General features: G+C 38.4%; 1 protein-coding gene across 4 annotated transcripts; it reads right to left on the bottom strand.

Moving 5' to 3' along the window:
* Positions 1-15,709: 15,709 nt before the first annotated feature.
* LOC108273189 (holocytochrome c-type synthase) lies at positions 15,710-19,663 on the bottom strand. 4 transcript variants are annotated; one of them, XM_017482294.2, is made up of 7 exons: positions 19,510-19,663; positions 18,573-18,687; positions 18,342-18,493; positions 18,094-18,242; positions 17,272-17,391; positions 16,541-16,627; positions 15,710-16,439 (listed from the first exon to the last, which is right to left on the bottom strand). In XM_017482294.2, the coding sequence occupies exons 2-7, from the start codon at positions 18,676-18,678 to the stop codon at positions 16,241-16,243; spliced, it is 813 nt and encodes a 270-aa protein (XP_017337783.1). In that variant the 5' UTR covers positions 18,679-18,687; positions 19,510-19,663; the 3' UTR covers positions 15,710-16,240. The 4 variants fall into 4 exon arrangements, with proteins under 4 accessions (XP_017337783.1, XP_017337792.1, XP_017337774.1 ...); XM_017482303.3 differs by having other exon boundaries at positions 18,573-18,694; positions 19,510-19,597; XM_017482285.3 differs by having other exon boundaries at positions 19,488-19,585.
* Between the last annotated feature and the right edge of the window lie 938 nt (positions 19,664-20,601).

Genomic DNA, 20,601 nt, shown 5'->3' with positions numbered 1-20,601 from the left:
TAGAAGTACCTCCAGCATTAGGGGTGACCAGAGGTTGAGTACACAGAGAGAGAGAGAGAGAAAGAAAACACATACAGTTGACAGGATATGTTATTAATTCTGGAATTAACAATGTGCTATTCAGAATAAGCTTGTTAGCCAGATAATGTAGAGTTAAAAAAAAAATAAAGCAGTGAGGTCTAGGAGGCTGCAGCCAGAGCGAAGCAGCAGGATAATGGGAGCTCTTACAATCTGCTGGCTGATTAATCAAGCTCTGCAGTACTGCTCTAGGAACACGGTGCATACATGCACACATGCACACACACACACGCACACGCACACACACAGACACACACACACACACACACACACACACACACACACACACACACACACACATACACGCACACAAGGCCGAAGATTCCTAATACGCACACATTCTCCTGCTTTGTTCAAGCAGCTACAGGCATCCACTATAAACCCTGCTGCCGAGTTACAAAGCCTCATGCACCTGTGTTTTACTTCCATGCAGGGACAATTAAGAAATCTGGAGATGGAAAGAAACAACTTGTATATCTGAAGGCTACAAAGGAAAAAGAAAAGGGACTTGTGGTGGAAAGAGTTTGATACAGACAAAGTCATAATTGTTCGATTTATTTCGTCAAATGCATGTCTTTGCTATTTCAGTGTGTGAGTGCTGAGAGAAACTTGGCTAATGAAATGAAGTTGACATTCTTAGTCTCAGTCTTGAGCCAATGCAGGAAAGGCAGAATGACACAGACCTGATTGGATTGTCATTGATTATTTCAGCAGCCCTCTGTCTGGTGTCTGATGCATGATGGGAAGAGTACTGACCCACACACACTGGGACCATCAGTCTAAAACTGGGACGTCAGACTCCAGTCATGGAAGCCCACAGAACTGAACAATGTAATATCCTACAGTGTGCTATTTAAGACATCTGATCACACATAGCACACGATTACTACTGCTTTCATTGGGCCAAATTTTACGTTTTGAAAACACAAATATGTGTTTAGCTGTGACCCTCCAGAACTTGAATTCATTTGACAGTATAATGTAAAAGAAAGCACACACAAACTGTCTGTGTAAGATGTGTAAGTGTTTCTGAGAGTGGCACTGTCTGAGAGTGACACTGAATCAGCTTCAGCTGCATGGATGAATAGGGGAACTAATACATTTCAGTAAAGCTGAAAGCGCTGTTGTCTGAGGTTGCTTCAAATATAAAGCGAGTTATTGAAGAGTGACATTTTTATAAACTCTAACCCAAGGACACAATCAAGTAGAAAGCTAAACCTCTTCTGCAGGTAATTATGTGAACTCTATTTATAGAGCTCATTCCTTCATTTCAATAAGCATAATGATAATAAAGCTGACTTTGACTATAGCTATAGTTTTATTCATTTCAGAGCTCAGATAGGTCCAATTATACTGACATAGATTTCATTCAATCTTTTTTTTTTTTACTTTTAAGAATATAAATGAACAAAGTTCACAAAAAAAACCCCCCAAAAATCCTTATGTCATAGAAACAACATTAAACATTAAAAAACAGACTAACTAAAGGTATAACAATATATATGATCTGTTTTAGCATTAATAATAAATTATGTCAATAACCTTAACAAACATGTGCTAATGACTTTGAATAGGTGTGTGGTTCTTTTATCCAAGACTCCACACCAGGGTCAGCACTTTATAAGGCTGCAAATGCAAATGCACCTGTTACCCAAATGAATAAGTAATAAGCCGATAAAGATTCACTTCTGTTCCTCTGATTCACATTTAAAAATGATATGTTGACACTAAACTACCTACATTTTGGTGGATTCCCATATACAGTCATGTAATCGTTTTTATCTGTGTTATTTTTATTATTATTACTTAAGCTAGTATTCTACATACTATGCTTGCTATAATTATTGATGATATTGATCTTGATTATTAAACTGCAAATCAAGTATTTTTCAGGTGGTTTAAATACTGTGCTCAATTTGACATACACTCGGACTAGACATGAGTTTGGAAACTATTTATTGCTTGGACATACAGTATTTGGAGCCTTTTCTCTGTGTTCTATGGAATATTAGCCAGAGTAGGCTGTGATTATGTATCTCCCGTTGTGCCTGTAGGGATTTCGATTAGCTACAAGCCAAGATGGAGATACTTCTGTTCAGAGAGGAACCCGGCTCAAGCAGCAACAGAGCGGAGAAAGACTGTCTCAGTCCCACGGACATGGAGGCTTTCACTCAGAGAGCTGCTCCACTTGGCCTAGTCCTGCCTGCAGGCTGTGAGCTTTGCAAAGAGCCAGAGCTGATCTTATGCATAGGCGGGAGCCATGTCAAAAGGGCATCACCCACATAAGCTAAGCACAGGGCAGGAAAAGAGGGCAGGTATAAGACTGGAGGAATCAGAGGAAAAAGTAAAGGATTTATGGCAGGATTTATTAGGGATCTTTTAATGTAAAGCAAAAAGTAAAGGATTTATGGCAGGATTTATTAGGGATCCTTTCATGTAAAGCTAGAGTTTTACAAGTAGTCCACTCTTGTGAAACCTGTCTGATATATATTTTTTTTACATCTTAAAAGAATAAATGATACCTAATCCTAGTCCTCATGGTTAAATAATGACACACTTACAAGGTATGTATTTAAAAAGCTGTACTGATCCATCCATCCATTTTCTATACCGTTTATCCTACTGGGTCACGGGAACCTGGAGCCTATCTCAGGGAGCATCGGGTACAATGCGGGGCACACCCTGGACGGGGTGCCAATCCATGCAGGGCACATTCACATACACATTCATACACCCATTCATACACTACGGACACTCTGGACATGACAATCAGCATGTCAATGGGGGAGGATACTGTATATATATATATATATATATATATATATATATATATATATATATATATATATATATATATATATATATATATATATGTCTTTATATATATATATATATATATATATATATATATATATATATATATATATATATATATATATATATATGTCTTTATAAAAGTGTCTGCTAAATGAATAAATGTAAACAGCCTGCTTAATTACTGTGTTATATTAACGTAGTTAGCAGCAGGTGTTGTGTGGTGACTCTATAAGCTCTTTCTCTCCCTATACAAAAGAAGTCCAAATATACATAATTCTCAACATAATCTGTCAATCTAGTTTCATTAACAGGATTTTATAGTTAAAGAAACTTGCAATGAGGAGTGATAAGAGCTTCATGTATGTAAGGTGAGGTGTGTTTTTGAACAGGGCAACAGCACTCTCTACTGTCCAACCACTCTGACAGCAAAAACAATACGACTTTGATTCTTGTATTCAAGTAATGCTATGTTGTGGCAAAATTGCTTTGTGTTTTCTTTATTTTATACAGATAAACAAAATGGGGGGGAAACAGCCTACATGCAAACTGTATTCTCTTGACCTTTTAAAAATATGTGTTGCTGTGAAAATGTACCTTCTGGCAGTACTGGGTACAGAGGACATTTTAGAAAATGATGTTTTTTCTATGCAAAACACACCACTGTTCTTTCTATATTATTCTTCTGCAGCTATAATATATTTTTTTCCATATATTATACATTATTTCCATATATAAAAAATATAAGCAACACATATGTTGATGAGCAACTCATATACCAGAGATGGGTTCACTATTTAAAACTTGATAACCTATATCACACAAATCAACCAAATCAAAATGTCAAAATGTAATATTTCAAAAATCCTTTTCTGTACATAACATATGCCTATGTACATATGGGATGGCAACATTCCAATTTTTTCCTATTCAGTGCAATGAAAAATGAAAAGGTGCATTCTGATTATTAAAAAATAGTATTTGGGGGGGGGGGAATCCATGATTGCATTAGAGTACCAGTCAAAGATTCTGACATGACATGAAATTACCATCAAGGTCATTTTATCAATACTTTTTCATCACTTTATACTTTAATTTAAATTAAACTTTATAAGTTTTATTTTGATGGCATTGTTATTCCAAAATTTGAGGATTTGATGGGGGAAAAAAGAAAGATCAAATGAAATGAAACTCCTTCCTTGATGTGTGTCCAAACATTCCACTGGTTTGGTATGTAATAAGACACATTTGGGCAAAAGACACAAATGCAGATTTTGAACCACACAAAAAATAAATCACTTGATGTTACTGGTTGCCATGTCGACAGCCAACTGCATCAGCTCACACTAAGTATTCACAAGCCACCTGCTCCACGTCCCCACCCTATTTTTCTCATCTAATTTAAGGGCCAGGAAGTGGTTTGGACATCAAGATGCCAGTCAAAAACTCCAATGTAATTTATTTCCACATTCTCATAAGGCTGCCTATCAACTGGTTTTCCTAAATGTGTTCATTCATAAAGAAGTAAAGTCAAATAACTTAAGTATGTAGTTAAATAACTATTGTAGTCTATGTATACAGGAATGGTAATGATTTAAAATTTCACTATCTGGTATCACCCAGAAGAGGATGAGATCCCTTTTGAACCTGCTGCCTTTAAGGTTTCTGTGTCACTTCATCTTAGGGAGTTTTTCCTTGCCACTGTCGTTACTGATGTAAAGCTGCTTTATGGCAATATCTATACAAAATAAAATTGAATTGAACTGACTTTTCGGCACTCATGAGTAGTGTTTCAGTGCCCAGGAAGACCAGAGGCTTTAACTGGTGTGTGAAATGCTTGGGTTAATGTGTAATGTATTGGTAATTTTTATATGTTGGTGTGACATGGATTTATAAGATTGTAGGAAAGGATTATCTCTGCCTCTGAGTTGGGTGAAAGATTCACGGTCTGTACATTAAACAGAAATACTGTAAGTGATTTTACTTTCTCAGGGAGACCTTGAGAATACGAGTTTATCAAAAAAAGTCACTAACATCTGTAGACCAGCAGATGCAGGGAGTTGTTAGTGACTTTTCTTGATAAACTCGAATTCCCAAGGTCAAACTGACAAGTCAGTTTGTTAGTGGCTGAAAGTCTAACTGCATGTAACAGTGTTCCAGCTTATTTCATATGATTATTTCCTCGACTCTGTTCCTATGGGTCTGTTTCCTTAGGCAAGACTTCTTGACTGGTTTAGATTTAGAGAAATCCTATTCACAGTGTCGTTGTTTACACATGCCCATTTCCATCCATACATTTTCTGTACTGCTTATCCTACACAGGGTCGCAGAGAGCCAGTAGCCTATTCCAGGGAACTCAGGGCATGAGGCGGAGGACACCCTGGATGGGGGGGCAGCCCATCAGAGGGCACAATCACACACCCATTCACACACTACAAACAACAACACATGACTTTGGACTTAGGGAGGAAACCGGAGTACCCGGAGGAAACCCCCAATGCACAGAGAGAAAATGCAAATGCCACTCACACAAACTGGGGGCAGGAATCGGACCCCCAACCCCAAGCCACCATGACAAACCCACCCACCCATCCACCCCCAACGTCCTTTTGTAGACTTCAATACTTCAATACTTCAATAGACTGTGCTCTGTTTTTGCTGCAACACACAATAGAATGACTAATTTTATTTATTCATTTTAGTATTTATTTGTGGAAGTTGGTAATAACTGCTCAGTTTAGAGGACAGAGTTCACCGGGAGTGTATGTGACAGCACAATATGCAATTTTTATGGAGCTGAACTTTTCCATTCTCAGTTAGTCGTTTTGTTGCTGTTAGGCTGTTGTACATAAAATATCAGTGGCATTTTATTTGAAGGGTACCTACACTGGATAACATAATACAGTCATAAGCATTGCATTAATATTTATAAGACAATACGGTCTTTTTTATATCAAATCCTATGACATAATATTTTTATGAATTATATCTATAAAACAATATAAAACGATAACAAATGCACATGGTTATCTCTGCCTGAAATTCAATGAACAGCAGCCCCACTAATCCTTCTCCATTTGTTTTCTGTTCCCACCTCGTGATGCCCATCCTGAGGTAATAAGTGAATGTGCCAGCTCCAGCTCAGAGCCAGACTACGAAGATTCCAGAGGATGCCAACGCCTGCAAAGACTTTGGATGATACCAATGTACTACACGTGTTGCTCCTGGGACAGCAGTGTGCCTGAACCGTTCTGCTCTCCGGGCTGACCTGGACCATCCTGGTGGCCTGCTTCTGGAGTTGTCTTGGAGAACTGAAGATGGCCACATATGGACAGCCTAGGGATATTTGGAAACTGTGGAGATGGCATTGGCCTGCAACCGATGTCGCAGTTTTGGTGCAGTTTCTTTTTGGGTTTCCATCAGCGACTTCATGTTGAGACTGTGGTGAATCTCCTGATTACACAGCTTCACCTTTGATTTATCATGTAGCACAATTATAGAAGGGATTTATTTATAATTAAACTATAGATTGTTACCCAGATGAGGATGGGTTCATTTTGGTTCCTCTCAAGGTTTCTTCCGCATATCATCTCAGCGAGTTTTTCCTTGCCACCATCGCCTCTGGCTTGCTCAATAGGGACAAATTTATGAATTTAAAATTTAGATTGGAAATTTATATATTTCTGCAAAGCTGCTTTGTGACAATGTCAATTGTAAAAGGCGCTATATAAATAAAACTGAATTGAATTGAATTGAATATCTGAAGTTTGTCTTTACCTGAAAGATAGAAGAGAGAAGAAACCTCATGTATTATTTTTATCTTGGGTGTTATTATTTATTGTCTTTGTCTATATTAATAGCACATTCATGAAGTACTGAGAAAGCTGTTATTTTACTTGTTATTTGTGAGGTTTATGTATGTGTACGTGTAAAACTTCCACCTGTTTAAGCCTTATAAAACTTCTCCTTCTCATTGCATTAAAAATTATTTATTTGTTTTACAAAAGCCCTCTGTAGGTACCCTTCAAATAAAGTGTTAGAAAATTATTCACTACTGTTAGAATAGTCTGGATTATTTCTGTACATATACATAAACACACCCAGAAACACCTGTTTTTCTAGGAAAACAGGGAAGTTTGTGGTTTACCTCCTGGAGACTATATCATTGGATCTTCTAATTCTGTACTGATTTCTCACGTTAAAAAACCTGCTACTCCAGCACAATTAAAATAAATGCTACATATTTGTAATACATAATTTAAGAGCCTTGAAAGTGCATGCTAATGAGCTTGTGCATTCATGTCGCTACTGCAATTAAGACAATACACTCAATAATAGAGGACAGAGTGTGAATATCAGGCTGTTTCTGGGAGGCGGCTGCGTACTGTCTCATTATAAAACACCCCCAAAAATTACCAATTTTATCAGAATATATTTCTTTTATTCTTTTTTTCAGCTGGATGAACATTTGTCTCAAGCTGAGAGCTGAGCAAAATATGAAAGTCATATGAATGACTGCAACAACAAGCTTTCCCATGGATTTTGTTTTTTTATGTTTGATATAAATGTGCAATCATAATTAACTTAAAATTATTAGACCCTGGGAAACAATGTTGTTAATAAACAACAAATGAATAAATAGCCAGCTAAATATTTTTTTGGCATGACATTAAGCTTACTTCAGGTGAATTACTATTCAAGCTCTTCAATTACTCACGATGCAAGATTTCACATGTTGGCTCACATACATCAGTCAGATCATCTGTATACTGTGTGACCAGGTTTCTCTTGCATTGTGAATTTAATATCAGCAGAAGTTCTCAGGTTTCCAACTTCCTGGCACACAGTATCCTTTCTGCACAGTATCCAAATGCCGACCCACTGTGAGGTGTCTATTTATCTACTGTACCCTCTGATTACTATGATTTATACCCACTCATCCACACATATGCAAACTGTTATTATCAGAAACCTGCCGAGATAATCATGAACATGTTAAGAAATTCCTATCTGTGCATTTGCTCCTTCTATGTGTAGCAGAGGCTCTTAACTTGGCAAAAAAAAAAAAAAAAAAAAAAAAAGGATAGGTGGGAGATGGGGTGAGGGAGCTAGAGAATGAGAGAGAAAGCCTCTCTTCCTACTCAGTGTTTGTATTTGAGTGGTTCTGAAGCAATCTGTCCTGCTGATTTCGTATCAGATCAGGCTATGGGCACCTTCACCTACTGTCATCTATCAAGCTCCTAGCAGCATGAACATGCCAGGGATATTTTTACATATTTCTGCCAGTGCCATTGCAGAGAGGGAGCACCTTCATACCCAAAACATGGACCTAGTTTGAGACTGCAAACACAGGTAGTGCTGCTAGGTCAACTGATCTTCATTGGATAAATGATAATCCTCAAAAGCACATTACAACACATGGTCAGATATGAAAAATCATGGCCAAGCTATCATCATGAGATCTGCATAACTAAGCTGCAGCACAATTCAGACATACAAAATAACTCGTTTTAATGCAACAGTAAGAATTATTCGGGGGGCACAGTGGCTGTTATAGTTATAGGCTGATTGGCATTTCCATATTGAGTGAATGTGTGTGCGATTGTGCCCTGTGATGAGTTGGCACCCTATCCAGTGTGTCCCCCACCTTGTGCCTCGAGTTCCCTTGGATAGGCTCTGGACTCCCCCACAGCCCTGTGTAGGATAAGCGGTATGGAAAATGGATGGATGGATTAAGAATTAAACTCCGTTCAAAAAGATTTGCCTATTAATCTCTGAATCACACATAGTAAATTTAACTTCAAACCAATACTCTCAATGAATTGGTTTTATTGAGGCACTGTAGGTAGCATTGCCATATCACAGCCCCTTGATTCCCAGTTCAATCCTGAGTTCAGGTTACTGTGTTTCTGTGCATGATCTTCGCTCCTCCATGTGGGTTTCCTCCGGTTTTGCACTTTCCTCCCATCTCTGAGAAACATGTCAGTGGACGGACTAGCTAAAGGTCAATTGCCCCTAGGTGTGACCAAGTGTCTGAGTGTGTATGTATTCCCGCCTCACACCCAGTGTGCCCGGCATAGGCTCCAGATTCACAGTGACCCTGAGCAGGTTAAAGCTGTTAGAGAAAGTAAGTGAAAGTGATTTTCTTGACCAAGTGGCATTACAATAGTCTAACACATTACATTAGTGTGCAATTACATTAGTATCAAAACAGTAGAAGAATACAAAATAACACTAAAATAGCAAACCCCAAACTCGCCATAATGGTAATGCGAGCGTCAGCCTGCATATCAGCATTTCCAGAATGCAAATGGTGATTACAAATGTAACATTAAGTTAAGAAGCCTGTTCATATCACTATTTGAGAAAATAGGATATTTATGATAGGAGATCACTTCAATTCACATTTGCTCCAAATGCGTAATGACATGGACATGAGGTTCAGTTAATGGGGGGGGGGGACATTTCACAACGTATACTCCTAGCATTTAATTGCTCCAGCAACTAATCTGGAAAGTAATTAGTGTTTGCAAGGCACATGTCTTGCAGTTCAACAGGAATAATGAGTAACAATGATGCAAAGGGACGTGTGCTCACAAACACTCCATAAAGCATGCAATGGCAGCAAATGAGGTCACGGAGGCCACGAGTAATTGAAGGTTTTTTTAAAAAAAGTTAGCGTTATGGAACAGCTGCTCCTTATCAAAGCTATGATAAGAAGACATGTAGACACACACACACATGCTCATATATACAGTAGGTATACAGTTCATAATTGCTTGTCTTTACTCTGAGGGAATCATACAAGTGAAGAATTCAAATGAGATCACATTGACTCTGTGAGTCAAAAGGGGGTTGGCTTCAATATCGATCCAGTAGAGCAGGAAGGGATAACGCTATCACTGCTATAGTGATTATGCACAGACTGATATTTCCCCTTCACTTAGCAGTGTCTTGTTTTCATCAGGCCTCATTAAAAAACAATGCTAGACTGAGCCTATCCATGGTGTTTGTTGGTTGACTACACCATAAAAGTCAAGACCTCATCACTCCCAACTGAGTGATAAGCTCACACACAAATTGGAGCTGGTTCGATTATGCCTCATAGACATAAAAAAAAAAAAAAAATCCTCATCCCCTGTTTTTCTGAGACATTCATTCTTCAACACATGGCAGTGCACACTGCTGTGGTATTTTCAGCTGGCTAACCACCAACGTTGCCAAATTGGGGATACTCTCGCACACACCCACACACCCACACAAACACACACACGTATGTAGATGTCCATGACAACCCAACAGTGTGATGTCCAAATTCTCACAAATTTTAAAGTATTTAAAAGCCCTCAGGCAGAATGGTGTGTGCATAAATTAAGCAGGGTGAGGGAATTGGAAGCCTTTGTTGTTGAATGCTCATCAGTGGATTTCTCCAGCACAGAATAATATTGCTGGAGGGCAGCTGTACCTGCATCTCAAGTGACTAGATGGGTTTGAAGTAAGAAGACAAAACAGTTTCATTAAATAATGAACTTCCCTTTACCATTATTTGTCTTATTGCTGTTCCGATTGTTACCTCTTTCTTGTAAGAAAGAGCTATACGTAATGCTAATATTAAAACAGTGTGCTGCTTTGGAATATAAAGAAAGAGTCTGAACAGCACTTTAATGGATATTCCAACACATGAATGTTATTAATGTCTGGAAAGTGTCAAATGAAAGAAGTATTAACCATTCGTTCGAGGCGTTCTCTTATTTCTATCAATGGAATGTCACCAATATAGTGGATTTATTGCAATAATTACATTTTACATTCATTTTACATCTTTCATTTAAGCATTTTACACAGACCTGCTTGGCATAGTCACTGCAAAGACTTTATGGAGAGATTATGATATAATCATTTCAAAATGGAATAAAGCATGCAACAGACAGAGAACCAGAGCTCATAATTTTTGTTTGTTTATTGATTTGATGAAGGTAAGACACAGAATGTAGAATATAGGGCGATCAATGGTAACTGATAGAGCCAAATAGGACATAGACTGGTATGGTCATGCAGATTTGTCTATACTAGAGCTTTACTACACAATTTTCTTTCCTAAATGGCCATTTTAAAAAATATAACATTACAGTGTTGTGGCAAATTGTTTAAGCAGAAAATATGAATCTCTGAAATACCAGTAATATAATGCCTTATAAAGACATTTATCATAACTTTCTAAATGTCAAAACAGCATCTTATGTCAACACTCAGGTGTGAAATCAACCGGACATGAAAACAAAAAAAGGAATAAGCCTTCAAACAGTAAATGTACACACTTTTATTAACTTTACCATGTAGCATGTGTGTAATGTGTGAAATCTGACATGTATGTTGGCAGGAAAAATGGTACTATGTCTGAGTTTACTGTAGAGAGAGTGACCTATGAGAGAGTGGTATGAGACCTGTTCTGGACTACAGTACATTTACATTTATTCATTTACGCTTTTATCCAAAGAGACTTACAAATGAGGAAATACAAGCAAAGCGATATGTCAAGCGGAGAACAATACAAGTAGTGCTACCATATAAGATTTTTAATTAAGTTCTAGAAAATCAAAGTGTGTAGAGTAGAGGTGTAAGAGCCAGTGTAATTACTATATACAGTATCTCACAAAAGTGAGTACACCCCTCACATTTTTGTAAATATTTGATTATATCTTTTCATGTGACAACACTGAAGAAATGACATTTTGCTACAATGTAAACATAGTGAGTGTACAGCTTGTGTAACAGTGTAAATTTGCTGTTCCCTCAAAATAACTCAACACACAGCCATTAATGTCTAAACCGCTGGCAACAAAAGTGAGTACACCACTAAGTGAAAATGTCCAAATTGGGTCCAATTAGCCATTTTCCCTCCCCGGTGTCATGTGACTTGTTAGTGTTACAAGGTCTCAGGTGTGAATGGGGAGCAGGTGTGTTAAATTTGGTGTCATCGCTCTCACACTCCCTCATACTGGTCACTGGAAGTTCAACATGGCACCTCATGACAAAGAACTCTCTGAGGATCTGAAAAAAGAATTGTTGCTCTACATAAAGATGGCCTAGGCTATAAGAAGATTGCCAAGACCCTGACACTGAGCTGCAGCACAGTGGCCAAGACCATACAGGGGTTTAACAGGACAGGTTCCACTCAGAACAGGCACGTGAAGTTGAGTGCACGTGCTCAGCCTCAGAGGTTGTCTTTGGGAAATTGACATACGAGTTCTGCCAGCATTGCTGCAGAGGTTGAAGGGGTGGGGGGTCAGCCTGTCAGTGCTCAGACCATACGCCGCACACTGCATCAAATTGGTCTGCATGGCTGTTGTCCCAGAAGGAATCCTCTTCTAAAGATGATGCACAAGTCCACAAACAGTTTGCTGAAGACAAGCAGACTAAGGACATGGATTACTGGAACCATGTCCTGTGGTCTAATAAGACCAAGATAAACTTATTTTCTTCAGTTGGTGTCAAGCTTGTGTGGCGGCAACCAGGTGAGGAGTGCAAAGACAAGTGTGTCTTGCCCACAGTCAAGCATGGTGGTGGGAGTGTCTTGGGCTGGGGCTACATGAGTGCTGCCGGCACTGGGGAGCTACAGTTCATTGAGGGAACTATGAATGCAAACATCTACTGTGACATACTGAAGCAGAGCATGATCCCAGCATGTATTCCAGCATGATAATGACCCCAAACACACCTCCAAGATGACCACTGCCTTGCTAACGAAGCTAAGGGTGAAGGTGATGGAATGGCCAAGCATGTCTCCAGACCTAAGCCCTATTGAGCATCTGTGGGGCATCCTCAAATGGAAGATGGAGGAGCACAAGGTCTCTAACATCCACCAGCGCCATGATGTCGTCATGGAGGAGTGGAAGAGGACTCCAGTGGCAACCTGTGAAGCGCTGGTGAATTCCATGCCCAAGAGGGTTAAGGCAGTGCTGGAAAATAATGGTGGCCACACAAAATATTGACAATTTGGGCCCAATGTGGACATTTTCACTTAGGGGTGCGGTTTAGACGTTAATGGCTATGTGTTGAGTTATTTTGAGGGGACAGCAAATACACTGTTACACAAGCTGTACACTCACTACTTTACATTGTAGCAAAGTGTCATTTCTTCAGTGTTGTCACATGAAAAGATATAATCAAATATTTACAAAAATGTGAGGGGTGTACTCACTTTTGTGAGATACTGTGTATGTATATATATATATATATATATATATATATATATATATATATATATATATAAAATAATTTAGTGGTCGGCAGGTTAGGGGTCAGTTAAGTGCTCACCGAAAAAGTGGGTCTTTAGTTGTTTTTTGAAAATAGTGACGGAAAACAATGAATCTATTGTAGGCTCATGGTAGGCGTACTGAAATTAAGAGAAAGCTAAGTGGTAGCATGTTTACCTCACACCTCTAGGGGTTTGAGGTTCAATTCCCACCTCTGTCCTGTGTGCGTGGAGTACGTGGAGTTTGCATGTTCTCTCTGTGATTCAGGGGTTTCCTCCCCAAGAGCAATGACGTGTTGTGCGGCTGATTGGCATTTCCAACTTGTCCAGTGTGTCCCCCACCTTATGCATGGGATAGGTTCCAGGCTCCCTCACAACCATGTGTACGATATGCAATACAGAAAATAGATGGATGGTTGCACATTAGAACCTTAGCTTCTCTCTTACCACATTAGTATTCAGTAGCATCCCAGGCAGCACATCCTAAGCTCTTCACCAAAACGGATATTACCATGTCATGTCGGAAGATGTCTCAAGTCCTCAAATCAGACCGAAGGTAGTTTGCAGGTATTTTTCCTTTACACTGTAGAGTGATAGACCTCTAAAAGCTGCCTCCATTAACTAAATGGAAGATTATTTAAATAATGGAAATTTCCTTTATTTTACCATTTTTCTACTAGAAAATAGTGTTCATTTACTTGCTTCCACTGTCAAGTGTTTTTAACACGCATTTACAGCTGATGTGAGAGAAGTGAAATGGACGGTAATCAGCTGCCTTTCATAGAACAATCAATTATTCTCTGATAAACATGCAATTACTCTAAGATGTGACCATATGAGAAAAAAAACCCTTGTCTTGTGAGTTTTCTCATTGTAATAACTACTCTCTTACAGAGTTTTAACTCCATGATATTCTTAGACACTGACCTATTGAACTAGCATGAAGGGATGTTCTGACAAAGAAAGCACTTCTGTACAAGAGTCTCTGATAAATGCTGTAAATGTAAAAGTAAATGTAAACATGTACAGATGGTCGCTATAGATTTCTGCAGTCTTCTCCCTGGGTAAATCTAAAGTATAGGCTATTGGAGGTCAGATATGAATGTTCTATATTGCTGAACAAGATGATAAACTGCACAAACTGCTTTTAAAAATATATCGTTTGTAAACATGCTTTTCCTAGTATATTGTTATATGAGCAAAAGGGTATTATAGCCCACCAAAAAAGAGAAATACTTAAATAGATTGCTTTGCCAAATAGATCAATTGTTTTATGCACAGATTAATACAGTCAGACCACATGTTGTTATTTTTTTTAAAAAATACATACTAATTACCTGTAACTAACTTAATAAAGCACACTATCTCTCATACACAAAGACACACACACGGCGTACTTAAGCTAATTACAAATTTGACAAAGCCTTGTCATTGTCCTTGGCACAGCACAGCATCTTTTGGTATGTAAATAAGACCAGGCTAGAGAGCTTTGGTCAGGGTGAGGGGTGCAGGGAATCAGTCAGCCAATCTGAATTGCTACAGGCTGTTTGTATATCTGCTCTCTGCTCTCTGCTGCGGGTCTTTGGCTCTCAGCCAAGCAGCATTCCTACTGGAAATGTAACATGCACATATCTGAGTGAGCACATGCATCTCTGTAGCCTTCAGAGAGAAGGAGACTGTTTAACTGCATCCTGTAGCATAATCAGAAAAACAGCAGCTAAAATAACGAATGAAAACAACCCTAACCATAACCCTAAGTCTTCATGAAACTTTATTGAGTGGGAGATGTTCAGCTCACCTAAACTCTACATCTTAAAAGGGTTGAAAGACTTGACTGTGAGAAAATCTTGCCCACACACATACAAGTCCTTAACATAAGTACACAAGCACCTGAATATATTGTATATTGTAAACTCTTTCAGAGCAGACTCTGACCAGTCTTCCAGCTGGCATCATTCAACAAGAGTTTGTTTCCAAAAACATCTATATGTTCAGAGAAGTAACATCTCAACTTTTATAATTATGCAGTCAGAATGGCCAGCTTATGAATTGTGTGAACTTCTCAGTTTATCTCTACAAACACAAAGGAAACCCAATCAGTGCTGTCCAGACAAGATTAGGTTCTCCTGTTTGTTTGGGGGCTTTTTTGGCTACTCTCAATTTTTTCTCCACAAGTCTTTTACCTTGTAACTGTTGCCTCAAGCTCACTTGTCATGGATCTGACCCCAGCTTTGATAAAAAGTTACTTTTTTTTTTTACTTGTCCCATTAATGGTCTCATACACTGGGTAAGCTATGTAAGTGAAGCGCTGGACATTCTAAATAAAGGACCTTAAGTGAACTACACGTCAGACAAGTAGGGGGAAATAGTGTGGAAATGTGGCCATCTAGTGGTTATATGAACAAACCACATAGATATGATTCGACAGACTCACGATGTTCCAGATGAAACGCAAATCAGACACGATAAAGAATAAAAAGGTGAAGTGACCATAAAACAAATGTCTTGAGAGATTTCTGAAGCTTTACATGAGTCAATCTCTAAGCATTCCAAATGCAATAGTTTGTAATCCAGTTACATATTTAATTAGCTTGGAAAACACAATGATAAAAGTGGTCTAGCAAACCACACTCACATGGACAGCATTATTTGCTTAAATACACTGACGATTAAAACTCTCACACTCACTCACACTCACACACACACACACAAATAAAATTAGCCTGTATCGCATTATTGATTACAGGATGATGTAATAACAGTTTTGCACATCACACAATTCATACAAGTAAGGATGTAATATTTCATGTGATTATATTGTATCCGTAAATATCACATATGCATACTTAACATTTTTTTTTTTTTTCCAAAAATCATTACAAAAATAAATAGATAAATCCTAAGGTACAACTGATCAGATTTGAAATGTCAGTCACATCTCTAAAACACACCTGCATAAATAGTACAAGTCTACATTACACCCTTACATTGTTATCAGTGTGAGGAACACATTTACATACATGTCTATTTTAACAAACAATTTTTATTTACATCTTGATATAGGAGAAATGTCCATGTGAGATTTTCTGCAGTTTAAGATGTCCATCGCCACCAGGCCACCTTTACTCTGTCCCACACTGCTTCAAGAGAGTCAATCGCAGGACGCACATCCAAGATCGAGAACTGGTACGTGCTTTTGTCAAGGTCCCCTTCATAATAGTCAATCACATACCGGACCTCTTTTCCACAACGATCCACAATCCAGTCATGTCGGTCGAAAGGTAGTTCATATCTACTCACAAACAAAACAAACAAAAAAAAAAAGAATTCTTATACACTGCTTAGTGAAAGCTGAGTAATGTTAGCTAACTTAAACACGATCCGACTTCATACCCCATCCAATGACGTATCCTGGCTCTGGGTGAAAACTCCTTTGCTTTACCACCAAACCTTTTCAAAGATGGGCCACATGGACATTCGCTATAAAACAGAAACAAAGAAAATTATTTTTTTAAGTGAGAATAAAAAATAAAAATAAAAAATGAAAAGAATTAGCATTACACTTCAGTAGAACTGACAAGACCATTACCGCATTCACCAACCACTTTAATAGAAACACCTGTACACCTGCACCTTTATGCAATTCATGATCTTGTGACAGCAGTGCAATGCATTAAATCATGCAAATGCAGGTCAAGAGCTACAGATCAAACATCAGAACTGGATCTCAGTGACTTTGACCAGTTCATGGTTGTGCCAGACAGGCTGCTTTAAGCATTTCAGAAACTACTGATCTCCTCAGATTTTCATGCACAACAGCCTAGAGTTGACACAGAATGGTTAAACATAAACTAAACCCAAAAAAAAAAAAAAAAAAAAAAAACACCCTCCATTGCGCAGCAGTTCTGATGAGACAGGTCAGAGGAGAATGGCCAGATTGGTTTGAGATGAGAGGAAGTCTACAGTAATGTAAACACTCTTTATAACTATGGTGAGCAGAAAAGCATCTCAGAGTGCACAACCTTGAAGCTACAACTCTAAAGATGCACATGTTCCTAATAAAGTGGACAGTGAGTATACTACCATTATAATAATTATTACATCAACAATAATAATTTACTCACCCAGCATGCAGTGCCTCCCATTTCAGGATCTCCTCCCAGGCCTGTTCATTGTTGCGGTTGTGGATTTTTATGATATTTGTCATGTCATGCTGGGAAAGACTGTCATCCTTCCAATGCCACCTATATAAACAGATCAATATTTCTATAAATGATCAGCTGATATGTTAAGAACGTGTTTGTTTCTACGTTTTAAAGCTGACATTAATGCATCGCTCATTACATCTGTCCAGGTGCAATAAAAGTTTCAAATCCCCAGTCAACTTATTTTCCTTCTAAATAGTTGATTTAATGATCATCCTTAAGAGCTGAATTTACCATCAATGGCATGAAGTTCTCAAGGAGATGAAGTTCTCAAGGTCAGCACTTATCCATACTCAGATACACACTGATAGCTTTTGCTCTAACTATAACGTGTAGTATGAGAAGGTCAGAACAGAAGACAAACTGGCACAATTCTGGATAGCTTTTTCTCCACTGATTAACTTGACTGGATGATAAAGTAAAATGACTGGACATGTTCAACCGATATACTGGGTACAGTCTCGGCCAGGATGAGAGAAGAGACCTTTTTAAGGTGTAAAAGTGGTAAGAAATAAAGTAATACAGTATAGGAGTATAGTCACAAAGTACGATTCCTCAAGTATTTTTCCCACCCCTGATTAGGAACATGCGGGTTTTCATCACAGCAAGTTTTCCAAAAAGAAAAACAAACTCTCTCTGTTGAGCATTCAGTTCACATCCAAGAAAACCCATGCTACAGTGATATCTGAATCTGTGCTATTATTGTTATTTAGCATGCAACAAAAAATGTTACGAATATACCCCTTTCTCAACATGGCATTCCAGAACATTTGCTCCGAGGGATACACCCAGTTTTTTTCTGAGCCGAATCTAGGAATCGTGGACTCCTCTCTGTTAACAGGCAGGGGGAAAGGCTGGTCAGAAGCCGGCTGCTGGTTTGGTGGTGGCATCTAACACGAACACAGACACATAAGACAGTCAGCTTGGCATTCATCATTTCAGAAGCAAACAAACACAAGTCTCATATCTGGACGTGATGGTTTAAGTACCATGTTTGTTGGATCGATGTCAGACATTCCTTTTTTTGCAGCCTTCATGGGGCACTCCACAAAGTCGTAGGCCCTCTCCTGGTGCGCTGGTGCCACAGGAGCAGTGGTCTGAGAATCAGCCTGATGCATGGGGCACTCAGAAGGAGGAGAACCTTGAATTTCAGACATGTTACATGTGAAATAAATGTTTGACATTTATCAATTAATACCCAAGCTTGGCAGTAGACTTACTGTCCTGGTGTGCCTGGTGCATTGGACAGCCCTCTGGAGGCATGCTGCTGCCAAAGTGAGCCTCGGCTTGAACAGTAGCAGCAGGACTGGACGCTGAACCACCCATCCTGAAGTCCTAAACTCTCCGTTAAAAGAAATAACAACAAATGGATATTACACAATCCATAAAGAACCTTATGAGAACCTTACACAACCCAGCTAAAACATTTACCTTAGCAATCTGGCTTTGTGTTAATTCAATAGCATTTGAAGAGAAAGTGGATAGAAAGTGATCATCTAGGTATCAGGTATGATGCACACCTTTTAGATTTTTTGATATTTAACAAAATTAACTATTAAATCCTATATAAATATTGCCATGTATTTTATTACTGCATGGGCTCATACACAAAATATATTGTGTATTTAAAGCTCAATAGCATTTGAAGGGAATGATGTACAGTCACACAACTTTACATACCTGACACCTAGATGAACACTTTACAGTTGGATGTGTGAATGTACATCATTCCCTTCAAATGCTATTGAGCTTTAAATAATGGTATATTTTGTGTATGGGCCCATTCTGTAGTGAAATACATGGCAATATTTAGATATGCTTTAATAGCTTATTTTGATAAATATCACAAATCTAAGAGGTGTGCATTATAATTGACACCTAGATGATCACTTTCCAATTGGTTGTATGACTAAGTCATTCCCTTCAAATGCTATGGAAGTTAGAAACGTGTTTAACAATGTCGTGTGTAACTTTAGAGACGGTCCAACGTCAAACCAACTTTATTCCAGTAGTAATAGCTAGCTAATTGTACATACTTTTAACTATAGATGTACACTATTCCTACTAATATCAGCTAGGTGTAAACTATTATATCCGTCCCACATGTGCCACAGTAAATAATTCAAGATACATACAGCCATAAAGGATTTAACTCACTTAACCTGCTCACACGATGCAACCAATCCCCAATGTCAACGTGCAGCAGCACATCCAGCAGCTACCCACAAGCCTTCACGGCTTCTTCTTCTTTTGGTTTTAATATCGGTTGGCAAACCAACTTAAGGTGCATTACCGCCACCTACTGGACTGGAGAGAGGGCAGCAGCTTGGCAGGGGAAAAGTAGTAACAATAACAACAATAAATAAATAAATAAATAAATAAATAAATAAGTAAATAAATAACTATATTCATACTAAATTACTAAAGTGTCTCACTTATCACAGTATTTTTCCAGATAATTTATTAAGGGACAGTGCACTTTTCCAGATGTTTTTCCCAGCAAGTTCTCTAGTGTCTTTTTTTTTGCTTTCCAATTTGCATCTCAGTTCTTTCTTCCTCATATCTTTTGCAGTCTAACAGAATGTGTTTTACCGTCTCTTGCATATTGCAGTGGATGCAGAGCCAAAGGGGTGTTTTCCTATTCTGTTTAATGCTAGATTTTAGTCAGCATGACCTATTCTAAGACACGTAGTTATCATTTCTTCCTTTGGGTTTTTGCCCTGCCTCATACTCATACCCACTTGTTTTTGTATATTATGTAGGCTAGTTATCTGGTGTCTGCTATGTCCCAGTATTCCTGCCATATTTTATACGTGTGTCCATTTATAATGGCTTTAATCTCTGCTCTACATAATGGTATTGCATATGAAATGTTTCATGCTTTATCAATCTTTTCGACAGTACATCCATAGTTTCATTTCCGTTTACCACTACATGTGCTGGAACCCAACCGAAGGAGACATTCAGCCCCCTACCATGGAGTATGAGAAGCAGATAAAGTATTTGGTAAACAATGTCTTGTCTACATGATGTTTTCCCAGATTGTATATTTGATGCAAATAGACTGTCAGAAGCTATAGTGACATTTTGGTTCTGATTATTTCCTTCCAACCACTGCAGTATCCTTCATGGCTTCTTCGTCTAATCCAGTTTAAACACTTCAGCTGTTTTTACCGCCACCTAATATTGATAGAAATTCGGATCATTTTACTGACTCAGATCTTTGAATCTCATTCAGCAAAAATCTTT

Source organism: Ictalurus punctatus, chromosome 1, assembly GCF_001660625.3.
Source record: "Ictalurus punctatus breed USDA103 chromosome 1, Coco_2.0, whole genome shotgun sequence".
NCBI lineage: Eukaryota > Metazoa > Chordata > Actinopteri > Siluriformes > Ictaluridae > Ictalurus > Ictalurus punctatus.
Note: the sequence above shows the minus strand (reverse complement) of the source record. Positions and strands in the feature narration are given on the sequence as shown.